Source organism: Tachypleus tridentatus, chromosome 4 (genome assembly GCF_004210375.1).
Source record: "Tachypleus tridentatus isolate NWPU-2018 chromosome 4, ASM421037v1, whole genome shotgun sequence".
In the NCBI taxonomy this organism is placed as follows: domain Eukaryota; kingdom Metazoa; phylum Arthropoda; class Merostomata; order Xiphosura; family Limulidae; genus Tachypleus; species Tachypleus tridentatus.
This window is the reverse complement of record NC_134828.1, coordinates 26,172,217-26,190,280: the sequence shown is the minus strand read 5'-3', so window position 1 is coordinate 26,190,280 and position 18,064 is coordinate 26,172,217. Positions and strand designations below refer to the sequence as shown.

The window sequence follows — 18,064 nt, the reverse complement described above, 5'->3', positions numbered from 1 at the left end:
TTTGTAACTTAAAGGCAACTTGTCAAATTATCAAATACCAACTTTGCTCATACACTATCACTTCTTAGTACTGTGGAATGTGAAACTGACAAGACAGTTAATTTTAAAACTGAAAACAACACAGTACATAATGAAATCAAAATACCATTTTTAGCAGGATAATGAGAAATGATATAAGTCATTTCAAGCAGTTTTTAAAGTTTAGAAAGTGAAAATTAATATAAATATTTATCACTAACCTAATTAACAAATTCTGAGAGAAATGAGTCAGGTAAATGGTATAAGTACATAGGATGTCAAAACTTCAGCCAAAAAAAATATTGGAACACAGAAAACATTCAATGGTACAGAAATGAAAGTTAGTATTTACATTTCAATCGGTACACACAACTGTAACACTGAAATGTTGCAATTTTTCAACAGTAATATAAAATTCACATGTTACTCAGAAGTTTCTGTTATTTAGCTGTACTTTTTCATGGCCCCAATTTAGAAGAACTTTTTGTTTTTCAATTTTGGAAAAAAAAATTGGATTCTAATTTTTAGATCCTCTTTTCAAAGCACATGACTTTCAGACTTTCAAAGTTTGTGGCCACTTTGAAATAGTATTATTTTTGTATTATGAACAGTTCAGTAAATTTATTAAAAATGCTTCTGTTTCAGTATTTCTATTAAAAATTCTTCTGCAGACAATGCTCCAGAGCTTCAAGTTACATTGGTATCTCTATAAAACTTTATAAGATGTAACATATTTGAAAAATACTTATGCAAATAGCAACTTTCTAATAACATAAAAACCATGACACTACACAAGTGTTCGTGTGTGTTTTTCTTATAGCAAAGCCACATCGGGCTACCTGCTGAGCCAACCAAGGGGAATTGAACCCCTGATTTTAGCATTGTAAATCCATAGACTTACAGCTGTACTGGCGGGGGGAAGGGGGCTCACTGCACGAGAGTTTTAAATGTTTATTAAAGTTAAAGACTTCTGATAACTTGAATTTATGTCTACGCTTCCAAGCTTTCTGCTAATATTGTTAATTTTGAATTACTGACTAGAGAGAAGTTGGCAGATCTTCACCAAATACCAAGAAACTAACTATAATGCACCCACAAACTAAAGTGTAGAAATATTCTGTAGTATCACACAGATTCCAGACTGGCTTTCTGGCCCCAAAATCCAGAGTTCTACCACAAGCCCAACTCGTACCCAAAACATTTAAGAGACACAAACCTTAAGCATTTCATTATCAGAAATACATAAGAAAATACCAGTATGTTAGTTTCTTGATTTAGTAGCTCATCTCTTATATTAAATACATAAATTGAAAGAAAACATAAAACTTTAACAGCATATTTAGAATATGCAGAGTCCGTGTAAGTGATTACTCCATAAATACTTTAAACTGGAAAAATTTTCAAACACCTTCTGTTAGCATACCTGACTTTTGTTATCCTCGTTTGGTGAATCATGGATATATAGAACATCCATAAAAAAATAACAAGAATCGAGGAAGTTCTTTACTATCTGGAAAAAAAAAAAAAAATTTAAGCAGTTTATTAATATAATCACATGAACAATTTTAAAAGAATTTCTCTGATAAACTTTTGACTTGTCTTTTGTTGTGTCTCCTTTAGCTGAATAGTTACTACTGTTAGGTCAAACCATTAACATTTTAAAATAAACTATTTACAACTGAGTAGGTTTGTTGAAAAAGAATATTAAGGTATTCTAAGATGCCTCAAGTACCTTCACATTTGTTTCATAAACATTATTCAGCCAATTAGTTTTGATTGCATAAGACTTTGCAACCATTAACAAACAGAAAAGCTTCTGTTCATCCTGCATGTAAATTAAACAAAAGCAATAATTACATGCAAAAATACTATGACTTGCTTTTAAACTGTAACCACAAAGAAATGGTTATTCATTCCACGTCCACCACGTAAGGAATTATGACATATGTGAAAACTATTCACGTAAATTAGTTAGAAGCATAATGGTCCACAATAGGTTATTTGTGCTCTGCATGATGTCTGTATAGAAACCTGATTTTTAGCATGATAAGCATCCACATTTACTGCCAAGTTATCAATTCAAGTACTTGTATGGAACAAACAGAACTAGGGTTAGCTTAGTTATAGTATGTAGTGATGTGGTAACAACAGGGATTCAGTTTTAACAAGATATTTTATTATAAAGTCGATCTATAGAGAAATATTTATTACAAACATAAAGTAAGTGGATGAAACTATTAATTCCATAAACATAACTTTGATAACATGTTTATAAAATTAGGAAGTGCAGTAAAAAGTGTGTTTTCTTATAGCAAAGCCACATCGGGCTATCTGCTGAGCCCACCTAGTGGAATCGAACCTCTGATTTTAGCATTGTAAATCCGTAGACTTACAGCTGTACTAGAGGGGGGGGGGTCAAATTGCAGTAGAAGACTATAGAGTTAATTAATAGTATAAAGAACTGTGCATCTTGCACTTCAGTGGCAGAGGATGTTGTTTCTCATTCTGATGTTGAAGCTTGTGTTTTCATACTAGTTATAATACTCTTGCAGTATGGGAGCTCCTATACACAGAATGATTCCATATTTTACACAATGACAATGAAAAAAAATACTGCAAACGATTTCTTTACCTCTTGATTTCTCTGAATTTCAGGCATTGTATTGGATCGACCATAAATCAGTAGAAGTCTTACCACGTACGGTGGGGGAAGAACAGCTGGATTCGAAAGAACTGGCAATTCTACTTGTTCCGACCTGATTAAATATAATCACAAATAACTTAGTATCCAATGACATCTTAAGAAAATATTATCCGATACACAACATGTTCGAGTACCATTGTCACTGTTAGCAGTCTATATGATCACCTACGTGCGACTACTAATTAGTTATCATTTTTCAATTATAAGATATTAATTACTAACTAGTTTATATCCTACACCTTTGCTTCAATTTTCAAGGAAGTTATTTCTTAAAACAGTCGTTTCTATGTCAGTAGTGGCCAGACTTCAATCATACTTCTCAACAATTGAAAGTACAATGCGCTATTCACTCATTTGGACTTTAATCAACTAAATTATTTGTATGCTCTTAAGAGGGATATCAGGTTTTTCAAACTTCTGTGTTAGGCATTACAAATTAGGCAAATGTGGAAGACTTTGTTTCTCTCTCTTTTTTGTTGTATATGATTTATATCCCATCAGTTTAGAATTATCCAATTCTTCATACAGTCTTAATCTCTAGTATAATGGGCTATTGCAAACACATTGTTATTATCATGTCTTCTTTGTCATAGCTTCCTGCAAAAAAGCATGTTAGTAACAAATTACATTGTTGTGAAATGTATAACTTTTTTTCCCTTCAGTTCTGTAATTATAGTGTTTCACCAAGTACTGAAAGCTTCAAGTACAAATTACATGATTGTTCATTGTGTAATCTAAATCTTTTAAGTATGTGAATAATCGACTCTAATCTAACCAAATACATTAAAAGGTTTAAATGATAGTGCTGTTCTTATAAATGGCATTTTATCTCACACTGAGGATGAGTTTCTTCCAAGAAATATACATGCTGTTTTAATTCTCCTAAATGTATTTAACAAAAGTTAAATATAATTAAATAACAATTCATAGTAAACACCACACATATTAATGTCCTTAATGTTTACTTGTCAAGAGCTATTGATCCATTTTATTATCTTAAGTGCAATATATTAAACGAGATTCCCACTGTCCCTATCTACTATCTAGCGAAATCACATCCAAGGGAACGGGCTTGGAGAAATTCTTTTGGAAGAATAAGGAAACTTATTCATAGGCCTCTACAAATATTCAGAATGGTCTAATAAATCTTTATCATTTGTATATCTTTGGCAGGGTCATAGCAAAGGGACTTACCTCCAAAATTCCATTTTTCAGTACGAGTCCAATTTTTGTTAATTCTGTATAGAATTTTTTTTGGGGGGGTCTTGGGAGAAGAATAAATAACGTCTTATTGTTATCACAAATTTTTAGACAAACAATAAAAGTACCAAGAAAACTTTGCAGGTGTCTGCAAAGGGACTTCCCTCCAAAATTCCATTTTTCAGTAAGAGCCCAATTTTTTGTTAATTCTGGATACATTTTTTTTTTTTTTTTGAGGGGAGGTCTTGGGAGAAGAATAAATAACTTCTTACTGTTATCACAAATTTTTAGACAAACAATAAAAGTTCCAAGAAAAACTTTGCAGGTGTCTGCAAAGGGACTTCCCTCGAAAATTCCATTTTGCGGTACGAGTCCAATTTTTGTTAATTCTGTATAGAATTTTTTTTGGGGGGGTCTTGGGAGAAGAATAAATAACGTCTTATTGTTATCACAAATTTTTAGACAAACAATAAAAGTACCAAGAAAACTTTGCAGGTGTCCAAAGGGACTTCCCTCCAAAATTCCATTTTTCGGTAAGAGCCAAATTTTTGTTAATTCCGGATACAATTTTTTTTGGAGGGGAGATCTTGGGAGAAGAATAAATAACTTCTTATTGTTATCACAAATTTTTAGACAAATAATAAAAGTTCCAAGAAAAACTTTGCAGGTGTCTGCAAAGGGACTTCCCTCGAAAATTCCATTTTGCGGTACGAGTCCAATTTTTGTTAATTCTGTATAGAATTTTTTTTGGGGGGGTCTTGGGAGAAGAATAAATAACGTCTTATTGTTATCACAAATTTTTAGACAAACAATAAAAGTACCAAGAAAACTTTGCAGGTGTCCGCAAAGGGACTTCCCTCCAAAATTCCATTTTTCGGTAAGAGCCAAATTTTTGTTAATTCCGGATACAATTTTTTTTGGAGGGGAGATCTTGGAAGAAGAATAAATAACTTCTTATTGTTATCACAAATTTTTAGACAAATAATAAAAGTTCCAAGAAAAACTTTGCAGGTGTCTGCAAAGGGACTTCCCTCCAAAATTCCATTTTTCGGTATAAGTCCAATTTTTGTTAATTCTGTATAGAATTTTTTTGGGGGGGTCTTGGGAGAAGAATAAATAACGTCTTATTGTTATCACAAATTTTTAGACAAACAATAAAAGTACCAAGAAAACTTTGCAGGTGTCTGCAAAGGGACTTCCCTCCAAAATTCCATTTTTCGGTAAGAGCCCAATTTTTGTTAATTCTGTATACAATTTTTTTTTGGGGGAGTCTTGGGAGAAAATAAATAACTTCTTATTGTCATCACAAATTTTTAGACAAATCGCAGGTGTCTGAAAAGTGGCATTAAATTTCCAAAGTAAATTACGTGGTAGACATACTAGACTGTCTACAGTTCTCACAGTACTTTATCTTCATCAATACATTTTCTGCTTGAGAATATACAGAAATACCAATTATATAGTGATTCAGATATCTTGTTGAAAAATTCAGTCAAGCACCTCCCCCAAATATAGGGACTTCATCCTTGATCTTTGATTCTGAATGGTGATTACTTTATATTCTATACTTTTATGTGTGACATAAACAACTGACTACAACTTGGTTTAAACCACACAGCAGACATATGTAAAACTGTACTTACATAATTTCAAAAATAGATGATAAATCTGAATGTTGCGTTCAGAATAACTCAATTTATGAAGACACAACACAAAGGCAACAAAACTTACAACTAATATACACATAAAACTTGTGATCCAGCAACATTCATTTCATAAACTCTTGAAGATTTTTTTTGTCAAAAGGTAAACTGGACTTTTTTTTTTTTTCAAGACCATAGAACATAAACAACAAAATTTAGCTATCACAATGATCCTAATTCACATTTCTTTAGTAGCCATATGCCACACTTCTCTACGTGGTGAGATTACATAAGTCATTCCTGAGAAGAATGTAATTCAAAAAATAACACACTTTACAAACTGTGATTACATAAATATGGCCTGTATAAAACAATCATCAAAGAATTGGATCCACTCAATTATTAAATTATAAGGTAAACGTGTCATGTGATGAAGTTGATTAAAATGCATACATGAAAAATATTTTACCGAGAGATTTTAATGTTTTCCATGAAATTCCCAACATGGCACTACTTGTTTGGAAAATTACATACTTTCTAGTGCAAAGACTTGCTAAGCCCAATTCAAAGACTTCAGGTTTTGTACATGCTTTTGGAAAAACCATAATATCAAGTATTCTGAGTGTCATATGGGGTTTTACATGTTAATAAATTATTTAAACTACATCATCTCAACAAGAAAAGAAAGAAAAAATTAAAGTATTGCTTGAAAACTAACGATTTTTTAATACTTCATTAACATTTTTTTGTAATGGCATATTCAGTGTTTTAGGCTTCCATGTCTGACTACTTTTTGATCAAAAATAAATTTTAGGGTCAACTGTAAATGGTAACATATGCAATGTGGTTACAAGATGATGAAATTAAAAATCTTGTTAAAGAAAGGTCTTTCACAGTCTAAACAGAAAACTAAGATCATAATAAAAGGATACTACAAGCTTCACATGGTTTAGTTTCATTCAAGTCTTCTAACATGCCACATATTTCTTTAGGATCTGAAGTAAAATCTCCTAGCTGCAGAAAAACAAATATGAATATTTCTGAATTAATTTCAAAAGATACAATATAATAACATATGTTATTTTATATTTCTTATTTTGTTATGATTACTGTGAATTAAGTTTGGTTTAAGTTTGTTTTGAATTTTGCGTAAACAACATAAGGGCTATCTGTGCTAGCCATCCCTAATTTAGCAGGGTACGACTAGAGGGAAGGCGGCTAGTCATCACCACCCATCGCCAACTCTTGGGCTACTCTTTTATCAACAAAGAGTGGGATTAACCGTGACATTATAATGCCACCACAGCTGAAAAGGCGAGCATGTTTGGTGCAACAGGGATTCGAACCCGCGACCCTCAGATTAAGGGTCGAGTGCCATAACCACCTGGCCATGCTGGGCCTTGAATTAAGTTCATTTGAAATTTTTCTTTTTTGATTGGTTTTGCATTTCCTCACACACAGCTGACTAATAGTTTACTGATAGAAATATCATCAGATGATAAACTGAAGTTTTAGTATTTATAAAAATAATTTATTGTAAGAGATTTAACACTAAGTTTTTTAAGATTTAAAAAACATAAATTTATTATTTCTTGCTGTTATTATTACCATTTTTCAACAAGGAAAAATATTCCATAACAAATTTCAATTAAATAATATTCCATTATTTAAAGAATAACTGAAATAAGGTTAACTTTTTTTCTTAAGAAAAAAACTGAAAGACAGATTTTGCAAAGATGAGATCTTAAAATGAATGATGTACAAGACAACGTTTTACTAAGATTGGTTTTATACATACATTGTGTGATTGTGAACACAGTTCTTACCCATAGGGTATTTTCATGGAGTATAGTCAGAACAAACTGATGTCTTTTGTCTATTCTGTGTTTACTGTGGACAAATATTTCCAAGGTACGTTTCATCATTTCAAGAGCTGAAAGTCTTGAGCTAATTTTAAAATAGTTTCCATATTATATCCACTGTTTCTTAAAAATAAGTAACAATCTTTATGAATTGAATTCAATTTAGATAACTTATGCTTTAATTATCACAGCCACATTCTTAAATTTCAAACTTGCACATAAAAATATATTTAAACTTGAACACTTCTGGATAAATTTGTAACTTTTCTTATTAACACTTTCAATTTTTAGTTTAAAACGTAATGTTTTAATATGAATCATTAAGATACTTGAACAACCATATAACAGATGTGTTACGTGTCTAAAATACTTCAGTTTAAATATCTTATATAGCTGTTATGAATACATATTATGAGTATTAACACAAGTACTAAATCTTCAAGTTTTGAATGCTAAAAGTGATTTATTAACACAACAAAAATTGCTTAACGAAAAACAACATATTTCTCATTGTTGCATCACGTACAAATAATCTGTCATTTTGAGCTGTAAAATGAGATATTTCGGTTTGTATTCATCTTTAGTAATACCAGTATCTTATCTTGTTTACAACAAATTGTTTTATCCAAACCACAGGTCAAACCCTCTGCAAAAGTGTTCACCTGCAAGATTAATGCTGCAAGCTAAGACTTGAAATAATGTTGAACATACAATACAGAAAATATTATCTTACTATGGCAATGTTTTATAATTTGTTGAAAAATAAATTCAATTTAAAATATATAATACATTAAACTGAAATAAAAAAGTCACACTGTCAGTTACTTAAATCCAAACAACACTGTTTTGAGTCGAACTCTCACGAGGTGACATGCCCTTCAGCACAGTCCATGAGTGACGTGGATTGTTGCTTTTAAAGCTAGTGACATTCAGATTAAAAATAATAATAAAAATGCTAAAAAAGATAGTATAAGAACTTTTACAGATAATAAAAAAACTTAGAGATTAAGGTTCCAGTTGGGACTTAGCTCAACCACAGATCAGGTAAGCTTTAATGGTGCATACGACAGAATTACTGTTCACTAAAAAGACCCCCCCCCAAAAAAAAAAAAAGTATCGGATAATTATAGGAAGTAGCCTGTTAATAGTCATGTAATACTTAAAACTTGTTTACTGTTGGATATATAAAATATAATTTCAGTGTTTATAAAGTTTCACCAGATCATCATCAGAAACAACAGTTACCACAGTAAAGAAGTTTCACACATTATCTTACATATTTCTTCTAACATTTACTTTAAAAAATATATTCTTATCAAACATGTCCTTCACCAGCAGAGTGCAAGAAAGGTGTTCATACTCACCCATCTCCCAATTTAAATGGTGAACTTTCCATCTCTGAAGACAAATCTACACAAATAATCTGAAATAGTAATTGAAATATAGTTTCAGACTAAGTGAATCAGCATATACTGGATATGTTATTCTTACAACGTAAGGCTCAACATATTTTGAATTAAATGAGATGATTCAGTCTGCTTCATTATGATTGCAATTTAAGTTCATAAATTTTATGCATTTTGAAATAAGTATACAATTTCTGAAAAATAGACACATGGTAAAGCAATGCTGTGCAAAAGAATTAAAATTGTTGTGGTTTTAGTACTGTTTAATGTTCTCAATAAGGACAGAAAAACAGTGAGCCAGTCATGAATTTCTACAAAGTTACTTCCAAAATTTAATTGAGCTTAACAATAAAACTGGCATCAAACCACACTTAAATATAATTCTAATAGCATACAAGTTTTGATTTCTTAACTTCAAAAGGTATTATATAAAATATTCCCAATTTCCCCTTGTTTGTGTAATGTGACATTTGTTTGTTCAATTTGCCCATTATTTACTTTTTCAACACCCCTCTACAATGTTCCAAGTTTGACATAAATGAAAGATTATAGCATAGATATTACTACAGCATGGTCTAATTTTTATAGCCCCCTGTCATCTTTGTTTATGTAAAAATAATGTAAAAGCAAATGCTAGAAAGAATTATCGATGCTTTGTGAAAGAGAGAGTGGGATTATAAAGTGAAGCAAATGGGTTTAACTGTGGTTTATATAACTGATAACACAGATGTAGCATACAATATATAATAATTATTGTAATGTAACTTGCTTCCTAACTAAAGTGAGTGTCTTATAATACTTCCCTCAGCTACTCAGTCTGTGTTCTTAAGTAATTATTTTAAATAAATAAAATTATGTGCTACTAATGTAATTACAAGAAAATGGGGTTAGGTTTAGATAGCAGCAGAAAGCAAAAAAATATTTAAAAAAAAATTGTAATAAATATTCTGTGTTCTATATATGTGTGTGTGTGTTTTTATTTATTGTTGTAAAAGTAGCTAAAACGTAAAAACTAGTAATATGTTGAATCAGATCAGGTTACGTTGTGCAATGACAAAAAAATAATAAAAAATTTCTCCATGACATATGCTTGCAAGCAGCTCATGCATTACCTAATTCAATACCATAAGTTCAGTTTAATATTTGTTTATTTGTAGTTTTGCAGAAAGCTACACAATAAGCTATCTGTGCTCTACCCATTGCAGGTATCAAAACCTGGTTTCTAGTATAGTAAGTTCACAAAGATACTGCTGTGCCACTGGAGGGCTCAGTTCAACGTGATTTACATTTGTTTTGGGGGTTCATTTGTCAGACACAGTTCAAAGAGTAATAATAAAACTAGATGTAAACTGTTATGAGTCTTGAGTTGTTTAGGATGACTAACTGTTACAATCTACAGTCATTCTAGAAAGAAAAAAAGGGAAACTCAGATTTTCTTTTTTTGTGTGTATGATTACAAAGTTGGTCAAAACAAAAAAATCCATTTGGGTAGACAAAATAAATGATAAAATATAAGTTTTTAATGAAAAACTTTTGATATTCATTTAAGAGGTTCCAGATATTATATGTATGTAACTTAAAAACAGTAAAAGTGAAAAAAAATGTTTTTAATCTCAGCATGAAAATCATCTTGTACTCAGACTAATGAGAGTCAGAGTTACACTCTGACTTTATAAATTCACAAACAAATCTGTAGTAAAAATAAATTTAAAAATTTTACTTTTTTGTGTGTACAAAAGATTTGTAATGGTTACTAAAAACTTTCCAAATTTTGTGAAGATACACTTACTATATAAAAAATAATAGTACAGACAATTTCCTGGCTATCTTGGTTACAAGGTTGGTCAAAATGACTGAGCTCATATACTTAAAGTTAATTCAAGAATAAACCTAGCTCACAGTCACTCTTTTCCACAAGAACAAAATATATACAGAAAAATAGGTGAAACAAAAGAGCCAAGACACAATGTTGATGCCAAAACAAAATAATTTGTTTCATTAAAGTCTTTGGTTACTAACCATTAAATAGTAGTATATTTATTACAAATAAAATTAGTTAAACACATGTACATGAATGTTTAATTTAAAGAATAAATACAATAAAGCAGAACACACAAGCAATATGGAGAAATACACAAAGACAAGACATCTACAGCAAGTCTTGGCTCTTGTAAAGTGAATAAATAGTGACACAAAGACAGGGAATTTACAGCAAACTTTGGCTTTTGTGATGACGAGAAACCCACTTGAAGTAAAAATGTATCTCAAGATGTCTAATATGGATAAACCAATATACCTATACCAGCTGTCTTGAGAAACCTTGGCTCTCTCAGAGTGAATAAATAGTAACATAAAGACAGAACTTCCACAGTCAGTTTTGGCCTTCTCAGCAGGAAAAACTACAGTGACATTAAGATACAGCTTCCAGAGTAATCCTCTCTCTCAGAGAAACAAAATATTTTCTTCAAAAGTTAAAGCAAGTATCATTTGAAAGTGCATGTAGATGACCAATCAGAAAAAAGGTGCCACAAAATCAGAAAGTGTTCAGAAACACAATGTTAGTAAACAATTCAAATATCCCATGAAACAATAAACACCTATCTTGACCAATCAAGCTACAAAAAAGTAACATTTTGAGACATGAGAAATATATACTGTAAGAGTGTATGGTATGTAGTTTTTGATTAACACAGTACTCAATGCTTCTGATTTTATTCAGTATTTGATCACTGAAAAACACAAAATTAACTCACACTAATGTAAATACTTTTTTGTTATTAATAAAAAATAATCCTTCTATCTCTCTCTCTTTGATTCAAAATTAGTTTTTTAACTTAGTATTACTGTTGTATGTTGTTGTTTTTCAAAGACTTCTGAATCATTTTGTATTTAACTGAATGAAAGTTTTTACCTTACAGAATAAATGAAAAAGTATAAAAATATTCATGGTTGTAATATTATTCACCAACAATAAGAGCATAAAAATGGATAATATCCCAAAATGGGTTTAACCTTAATTTATTACTTCTTTCGAAATCTTTATTTATCAAAAGGTATCCGCCTGTCTGTCCATCTGTCTGTTATCCAACTACTCCTAGGCTACTGGGCCAATCCAAACCAAACATTGTGGGATAATAGTTTTGAACAAAGAACATGTTAATGAAGGGGTTTACAACTCCCACCTCCCCATTATTACTGTTACTGAGCACTTATTATTATATTTGATCACATTAACTACAATAACAGATAGCACCACATACGACAAAAAAGGAAAACTTTATTAAATTTTCTATAACACAGCATGAAGGATTCCACACAAACATCTTATATACTTTATGCACTATCAATGAAGTAATTCAAGTAAAGAAAAGGCCACCACTATTGCTATAATACATAAACTCAGCTGAAATGTCTGCTCCAACAACTACAATAAAGCTGACATGAAGAGTTCCCAATCTTTTTTAAGTTCATGATCCAGATAAAGGACAAGTACCACAGCTTGTAAGATATGAAACCAACTTTCTGGATTATGTAAAACTCAAAATCAAAAAATCCATTCTTGATTTATCAATGCCAACTTACAATTTTTTCAGGGCAATTAACTTTTGGAGTTGCCTGAATTTCTTCATCCAGGGTTCTAGGTTTATACTGAGGGGCTGACAGTGAATGTCTTCTGTTAAGATCTTGAAATTCTGAGCCATTATCAGGACACGTTGGTTTCTCTTTATCTGCTGGTGCTAAACAAATTAATAAAATGTGAAAGGGTACAGACTTTAGCCTCTACAAAATAATAATTAAGAAAATCATTAGACCTTAGTAGATCTGTAAAAGGAAGTTTTATGTATCAAAAATTTAATAACAATCAGTTTTGTACAAGTACAAAATACATCCACAACACACTATAAACAATACTAATACTTTACTTCTTTCTATTAACTTACTAACATATATGGTATACGGCAAAAGACAAACCACATCAAAAACTTGTCACCAAAAAACAAAAGTCCACCTGGATACAAATATTTTTGAAAGTTCTACTTTCTTTGTTGGTTATAATTCATTTTTCTGATCTTCAAAATGTTGATCATTTTTTGGTTTACGTGATAGAAAAAAATGTATTTATTGAAGCAACTGAAAGAAATCCTGCTAATATTTAAAAAATGTTCTTAAGTGAGCAATTTCACATTGAATACACAACATCACATGTAAATTACTCTGAATTACAGGTCATTAAACATGTTAAATAACTTAAAACACAAAACTTAGATTATTTAAGTGACAACTTAGTCACCTCTTCTAGAATTTTGAATAAGATTTCAACCTAAAACAGATGGTCACAACACAAATCTAATTTTTTGTGTTAAATTTGCAACCTTGACAAATATCGTTCAAAAATTTAAGTCACACTTTCATCTGTATACAAAAAAAAAAAGACTTTAATCTCAACAGTTTTGATTTATGAAACATTTAGCTCATTTATCAGGTGGATAAACACATTGTTGCACAATATACCAATGATGATTTATTTATATTCCAAACTATTTCTGTCAAACTAAGGTGTAAATAGAGCAAAACCATTTTACCAAATTGAATTGGCAAAGTTAACATAGTGCTTTAATTACAAACAAAAAAAATTGTAAAATTATTACATGTAATAATTATATCAACAAACTAAAAGGCATCATTTCCTATACCCTGCTGGTTGTTATTAAGAAAAGCTAACAAACAAGCTACATTTAGTAGCGAATTGGGTAGAAGGACAAATTTCAGAAACAACTGGTGTAAGAGAGGTGTATGTTTTACATATTTCTGTTAATGCATACAAAGTTAACAGGTTCTAATAGGTTGACATTAACATATTATTCTTATCACTAGAGTTCATAACACAAACTTCACATGCAGTAGTTCCCACAAGCACTAGCATGTGATCATAGAATCATCCTTGAAGAAGTAAACACATGCACAGGACATGGGGAATAATGGGTGGAAAATGGTGCAAAAAGGTTAGAAACTGTAGCATGTGCAACATTCACAGGACCTTTGTGAATCAAAGATCCCTCTTTCAGAAACAAATTAAAACAAATAATTCATCTCCCTTTTCAGATTTAGTAATAACACACTTCGAATCTTTAAGATTCCATCCATTCCTGTAAAATTTGTTGTAATATAACAGTAGAATTAACAAACCTAAAAACTAATTTCTATTATTTCCAGACGCTTGTTAAAATTATAATGAGTTTACTACCAATTTCATGCAGAAGAATCTGTTTAAGACAAATACTAAAACCTAAAGTAAAAACTGTTTTGATAATTATCTAATATCATTTTAAAAAACATTTACCAGTTTATCATTTACCTTGATGTGATATGAATGAAAACGTATGCCATTATGTTTCTAAAATTTATTATTCTCAGGCTGTAACCTAACTTATCATAATTATTAAGAATCTGTTATAAGTTTACTTGAGTAATTGGTACCAGTTTTTAGAACCTCTCTTTGGTTATTTCATGTGTAATGTTGTTCAATATAATTATTACGATATTTAAAAAATGCACATAAACATCTCTGTTGGTTGCATGAAGTCAGTAGAAAAATATTTAAGCCCTGTTATGTTCTCGGTACACACACAGCAATACTACTGTTTATATATTAACCTGTTGACTGCCAAGTATTTCACAAATTAACTCGTCCGTGGCACTGTGTTACTGATCAGCTTGGATGAACGAGTTATCTCGTCTACAGCACTGAACAGGTTAATGTATATATGCTATTACTTTTGTGTTATTGTTTTTTTTAAAAAAAAACGTATTTAACACCTACCAGTACTTTCATCTACATGACAGCACTGTTCAATGTCTTTTGAGGTTCCTTCGTCTACATTATTTGTAGCTTCCAACACTTCTGAAGGTATATGCAAGCTTACTTGGGTGTCCAATCTTTCATTTACTGAGTTTCAAAATAATTGAAGATGATTAGGATATAACAGATATCATCAGTGATATACAAATAAACAAATCAATAAATTAAATATGAGTTTTTTCCATTAAGTATATACTGTGCAGTCAACAAAAAAAAGAGTGAATTCACAAAAGTCATGACACTTGATATTCATTTTGAGAAAACTGATTTACTTTTATTATTCATCTGGATCTCTACCAGCTTATCCTCTAACTGAAATTCTTTTAGGCAGGATTAGAATAAATTAATCTATGAGACCTTCAATGTGGTCATATACATCAACTGAAAAGGTTTGACCTCCAGAGTTGAAAACTGTAACTAAATCTCAAATTGATCAAGAAATGATGAAAATAAGAGCTAAAGGTTTGTATTTGGAAAAAAATATATATAGAATGACTCTGAAAGCTAATTAGATTAAGAGTTCTAATCTCACACATAAAAAATGTTTAACAACTTGAAACTTATTTTAGTTTTTCAATTTTACTCATTTCCATCTTTGATAAACTGGCTCATATCAAGTTTTCCTATGTTTTGTTTCCATGAAACGCCATTGTGGGTGCTTAAATTATGTTGTTTGTCTGTAGTTAAACAGGAAGCTACACTATGTGTTGTCTGTACTCTGCCCACCATGAGTATTGAAACACAGTTTTTAATATTGTAAGTGCACAGACACAGTGCTGTGTCATTTCATATTGTTCACTGTATGAAAAGCAACAGATTAACACATGTATTATAATAATTATTACTATTCATTAGTAACACTAATCAGTATTTATAATTGTTGCTTAATATTCATAAGGACTTTTTTCACTTTGTGCACTGTTGCCTGATAAAGGATCTGGCAAGAACATCAAAAATCTTAGTAAAGTATTTTAATGTAGAACAAAGTACATTTGCAATTCTACATAATATTTACAATTAATAAATATCATAAACATTCAAAAGTACTAAAAAAAATTAAGTGATTTTATAAACAACCAAAAAACAACAAATTTAAACTACTTTACACATCTGTTTACCCAGTTTTCTGATATTATTATTGAATGTGATCTAATTCTCACTCAGAGTAAAACAAAAAATTGGACTAGACAATATCAGAATTATCAGCAGATTAAAGTATAGTCAGAGGTAGACTAATAAGAACTTATAAGGAAGAGTTTTATTAATAGTGGAACACATTACATCTTTTGACAAAACTCTGGTCTGTCTTTTTCAGGTACGACTCGTAATAAGGTGTTATTAAATTAGCATAACGTGATTCCTTACTCAAGGATCGATATTATTGAATGATACATTATAAAATTTAGAACTACGTTTTGTACCTCAAATTTAAAACTACGTATAACAACATAATTTACTATATGTCTACTTCAACTGCACAATAAACTATATGATATTATCACTCAATATTTATCATAAAATTACTACTTGTATCTGTTGTTTTTAACAGCTGTCCACTCTGTTTTTCGGTCGTTTCTAATACTGTTCCCTCGCTTCTCTCATTCGACGACGCCATTATTATTTACATTTGTTAGATAAAATCCAACAATCTCATTATTCTTTATTTTTATACCCAAAACATATTTATTGCAAGAAACAAAGTTTATTTCGAAAATCATGAAAATTATATGTCTCTAATCAAACTTTTAAAGCAAATGAAATGTAATCAAAATAACTATAAAAATATTCTAAAACTAAAGAAATAGTGAGACTTAGATAATTTATTTTTGATTTGTTTGTGTTCTGCCCACCATGAAAATTGACACACGATGTTTTATTTATTGCATTTTATCAAATACTATATCAAGTACTGTGAGGATGGTTTACACTTAATCTCTCTGTAGTGTATGTGTATTTTCGTACAGCAAAGCCACTGCGGGCTATCTCCTGTGTCCACTGAGAGGAATCGAGTCCCTGATTTTAGCGTTATAAGTTCAAAGACTTATCGCTGTCCCATCGATGAGACTGAACTTATTAGAGCACTGGACTTCAAATTATTAAGTCTAAATTTCGACACCGCCAGTAGTAAAGCAGTAAGTCTGGAAGCTTATAGTGCTAAAACTCTGGATTCGATATCGATGATGGGCGCAACACATATAGTTTTTTGTTTGTTTGTTTGTTTAACTGCAAACAAAGAAGCTAAATATAGAGCCGCGATATGCTTCTGAACACGTTCTACTCTTTCAGTCAGTTTCACTATTTCTAACAACCCTCCTTAATGGTGATAAATTTTATTACCCTAAAAAACTTTAACTTGAAACAAACTGTTTGAAAATGAATTTAAGTGACCATAGCACCACGTTGTATGGTGTTCCACTATTTAGTTAGCAGCTGCTGTATAGAGATGTGGCTAAAAGTCGGAAGTATGTTTTAAGATATCTTCAGACAAACGCAATTCCTCTTTCACATACCTACGGATTCTCCGCATAGTAGTACAAGTGTTTACAGAAAATGTTTTATCGAAAACTGTCCCCTGGGTCGAGTTTGAGATCTCCAAGGTGTTGGGAATAGCTTTTATAAATGCCCCCCCCCCTCGCTAGTACAGCGGTATGTCTACGGATTTACAACGCTAATATCAGGGGTTCGATTCCCCTCGGTGGGCTCAGAAGATAGCCTATGTGGCTTTGCTATAAGAAAAAAAACAGCTTTTAAAAGGCATTTCCTGTATCTGAAGACATTTTAAAGGTAATCTCCAATTACCTCAAACCCTCCAGGGGGCTGGAACTTGACCACGAGGACAGTTTTTGAAAATAGGCGGAAAATAATTGTTCCATTTCACGGAGAATCCGTAGTATACAATAAAAGCATTTTGTTTGTCTGAAGATATTTTTAAATTATCTCCAGCTACCTCTTACTTTTCATAATTGCTTCTGTATAAACAATGGGTAAACTAACTGGTTGCCTCACAGCTCTTCCCACTCATCAGAAGCATCACAATAAAAATGGTATGATATTTTTAAATTCAACTGATTTCCTTATAAGTATCAGACATGTCCGCTACTAATAGCAGATTCAACTATAAAACATATGACGCACTTCTTCATATTGTGTCATTGAAGCTGCCGCCCACCTTAGCTAACCTTTCCCTGTGTTACACAGAGCCCATGTCTTTACCTATTCAGTGATCATTTCTTGACACTACATTTTCAATATCAAAATACACTTAAGTATCGAGCAGCTTTTTTCATCTATAGTGTGTTTTTTTGTGGGGATTCTATTCCCACCACTCTATGGAATGGGTCTTGATATCTTTTTGTGGATGACTCCTTGCT

General features: G+C 31.1%; 1 protein-coding gene across 2 annotated transcripts; it reads right to left on the bottom strand.

Annotated features, from left to right (window-relative positions):
- Positions 1–1,405: 1,405 nt before the first annotated feature.
- LOC143248725 (BRISC and BRCA1-A complex member 1-like) lies at positions 1,406–16,374 on the bottom strand. Of its 2 annotated transcripts, XM_076497386.1 has the most exons (9): positions 16,221–16,374; positions 14,655–14,780; positions 12,416–12,570; positions 8,792–8,850; positions 7,392–7,512; positions 6,498–6,579; positions 5,566–5,590; positions 2,651–2,774; positions 1,407–1,528 (listed from the first exon to the last, which is right to left on the bottom strand). In XM_076497386.1, exons 1-9 carry the CDS (start codon positions 16,306–16,308, stop codon positions 1,433–1,435), a joined length of 876 nt encoding a protein of 291 aa, XP_076353501.1. In that variant the 5' UTR covers positions 16,309–16,374; the 3' UTR covers positions 1,407–1,432. The 2 variants fall into 2 exon arrangements, with proteins under 2 accessions (XP_076353502.1, XP_076353501.1); XM_076497387.1 differs by lacking the exon at positions 14,655–14,780 and having other exon boundaries at positions 1,406–1,528; positions 16,221–16,337.
- Between the last annotated feature and the right edge of the window lie 1,690 nt (positions 16,375–18,064).

What these genes read in the sequence shown, in the direction of transcription:
- LOC143248725 (XM_076497386.1), bottom strand. Translation starts at nt 16,308, where the DNA reads ATGGCGTCGTCGAATGAGAGAAGCGAGGGAACAGTATTAGAAACGACC. An exon ending in GTTAAAAACAACAGATACAA is followed by an intron (nt 14,781 to 16,220) that starts GTAGTAATTTTA and finishes TTTGAAACTCAG; the next exon opens with TAAATGAAAGATTGGACACC. An exon ending in TCATCTATTTTTGAAATTAT is followed by an intron (nt 2,775 to 5,565) that starts GTAAGTACAGTT and finishes ATATTTAATCAG; the next exon opens with GTCGGAACAAGTAGAATTGC.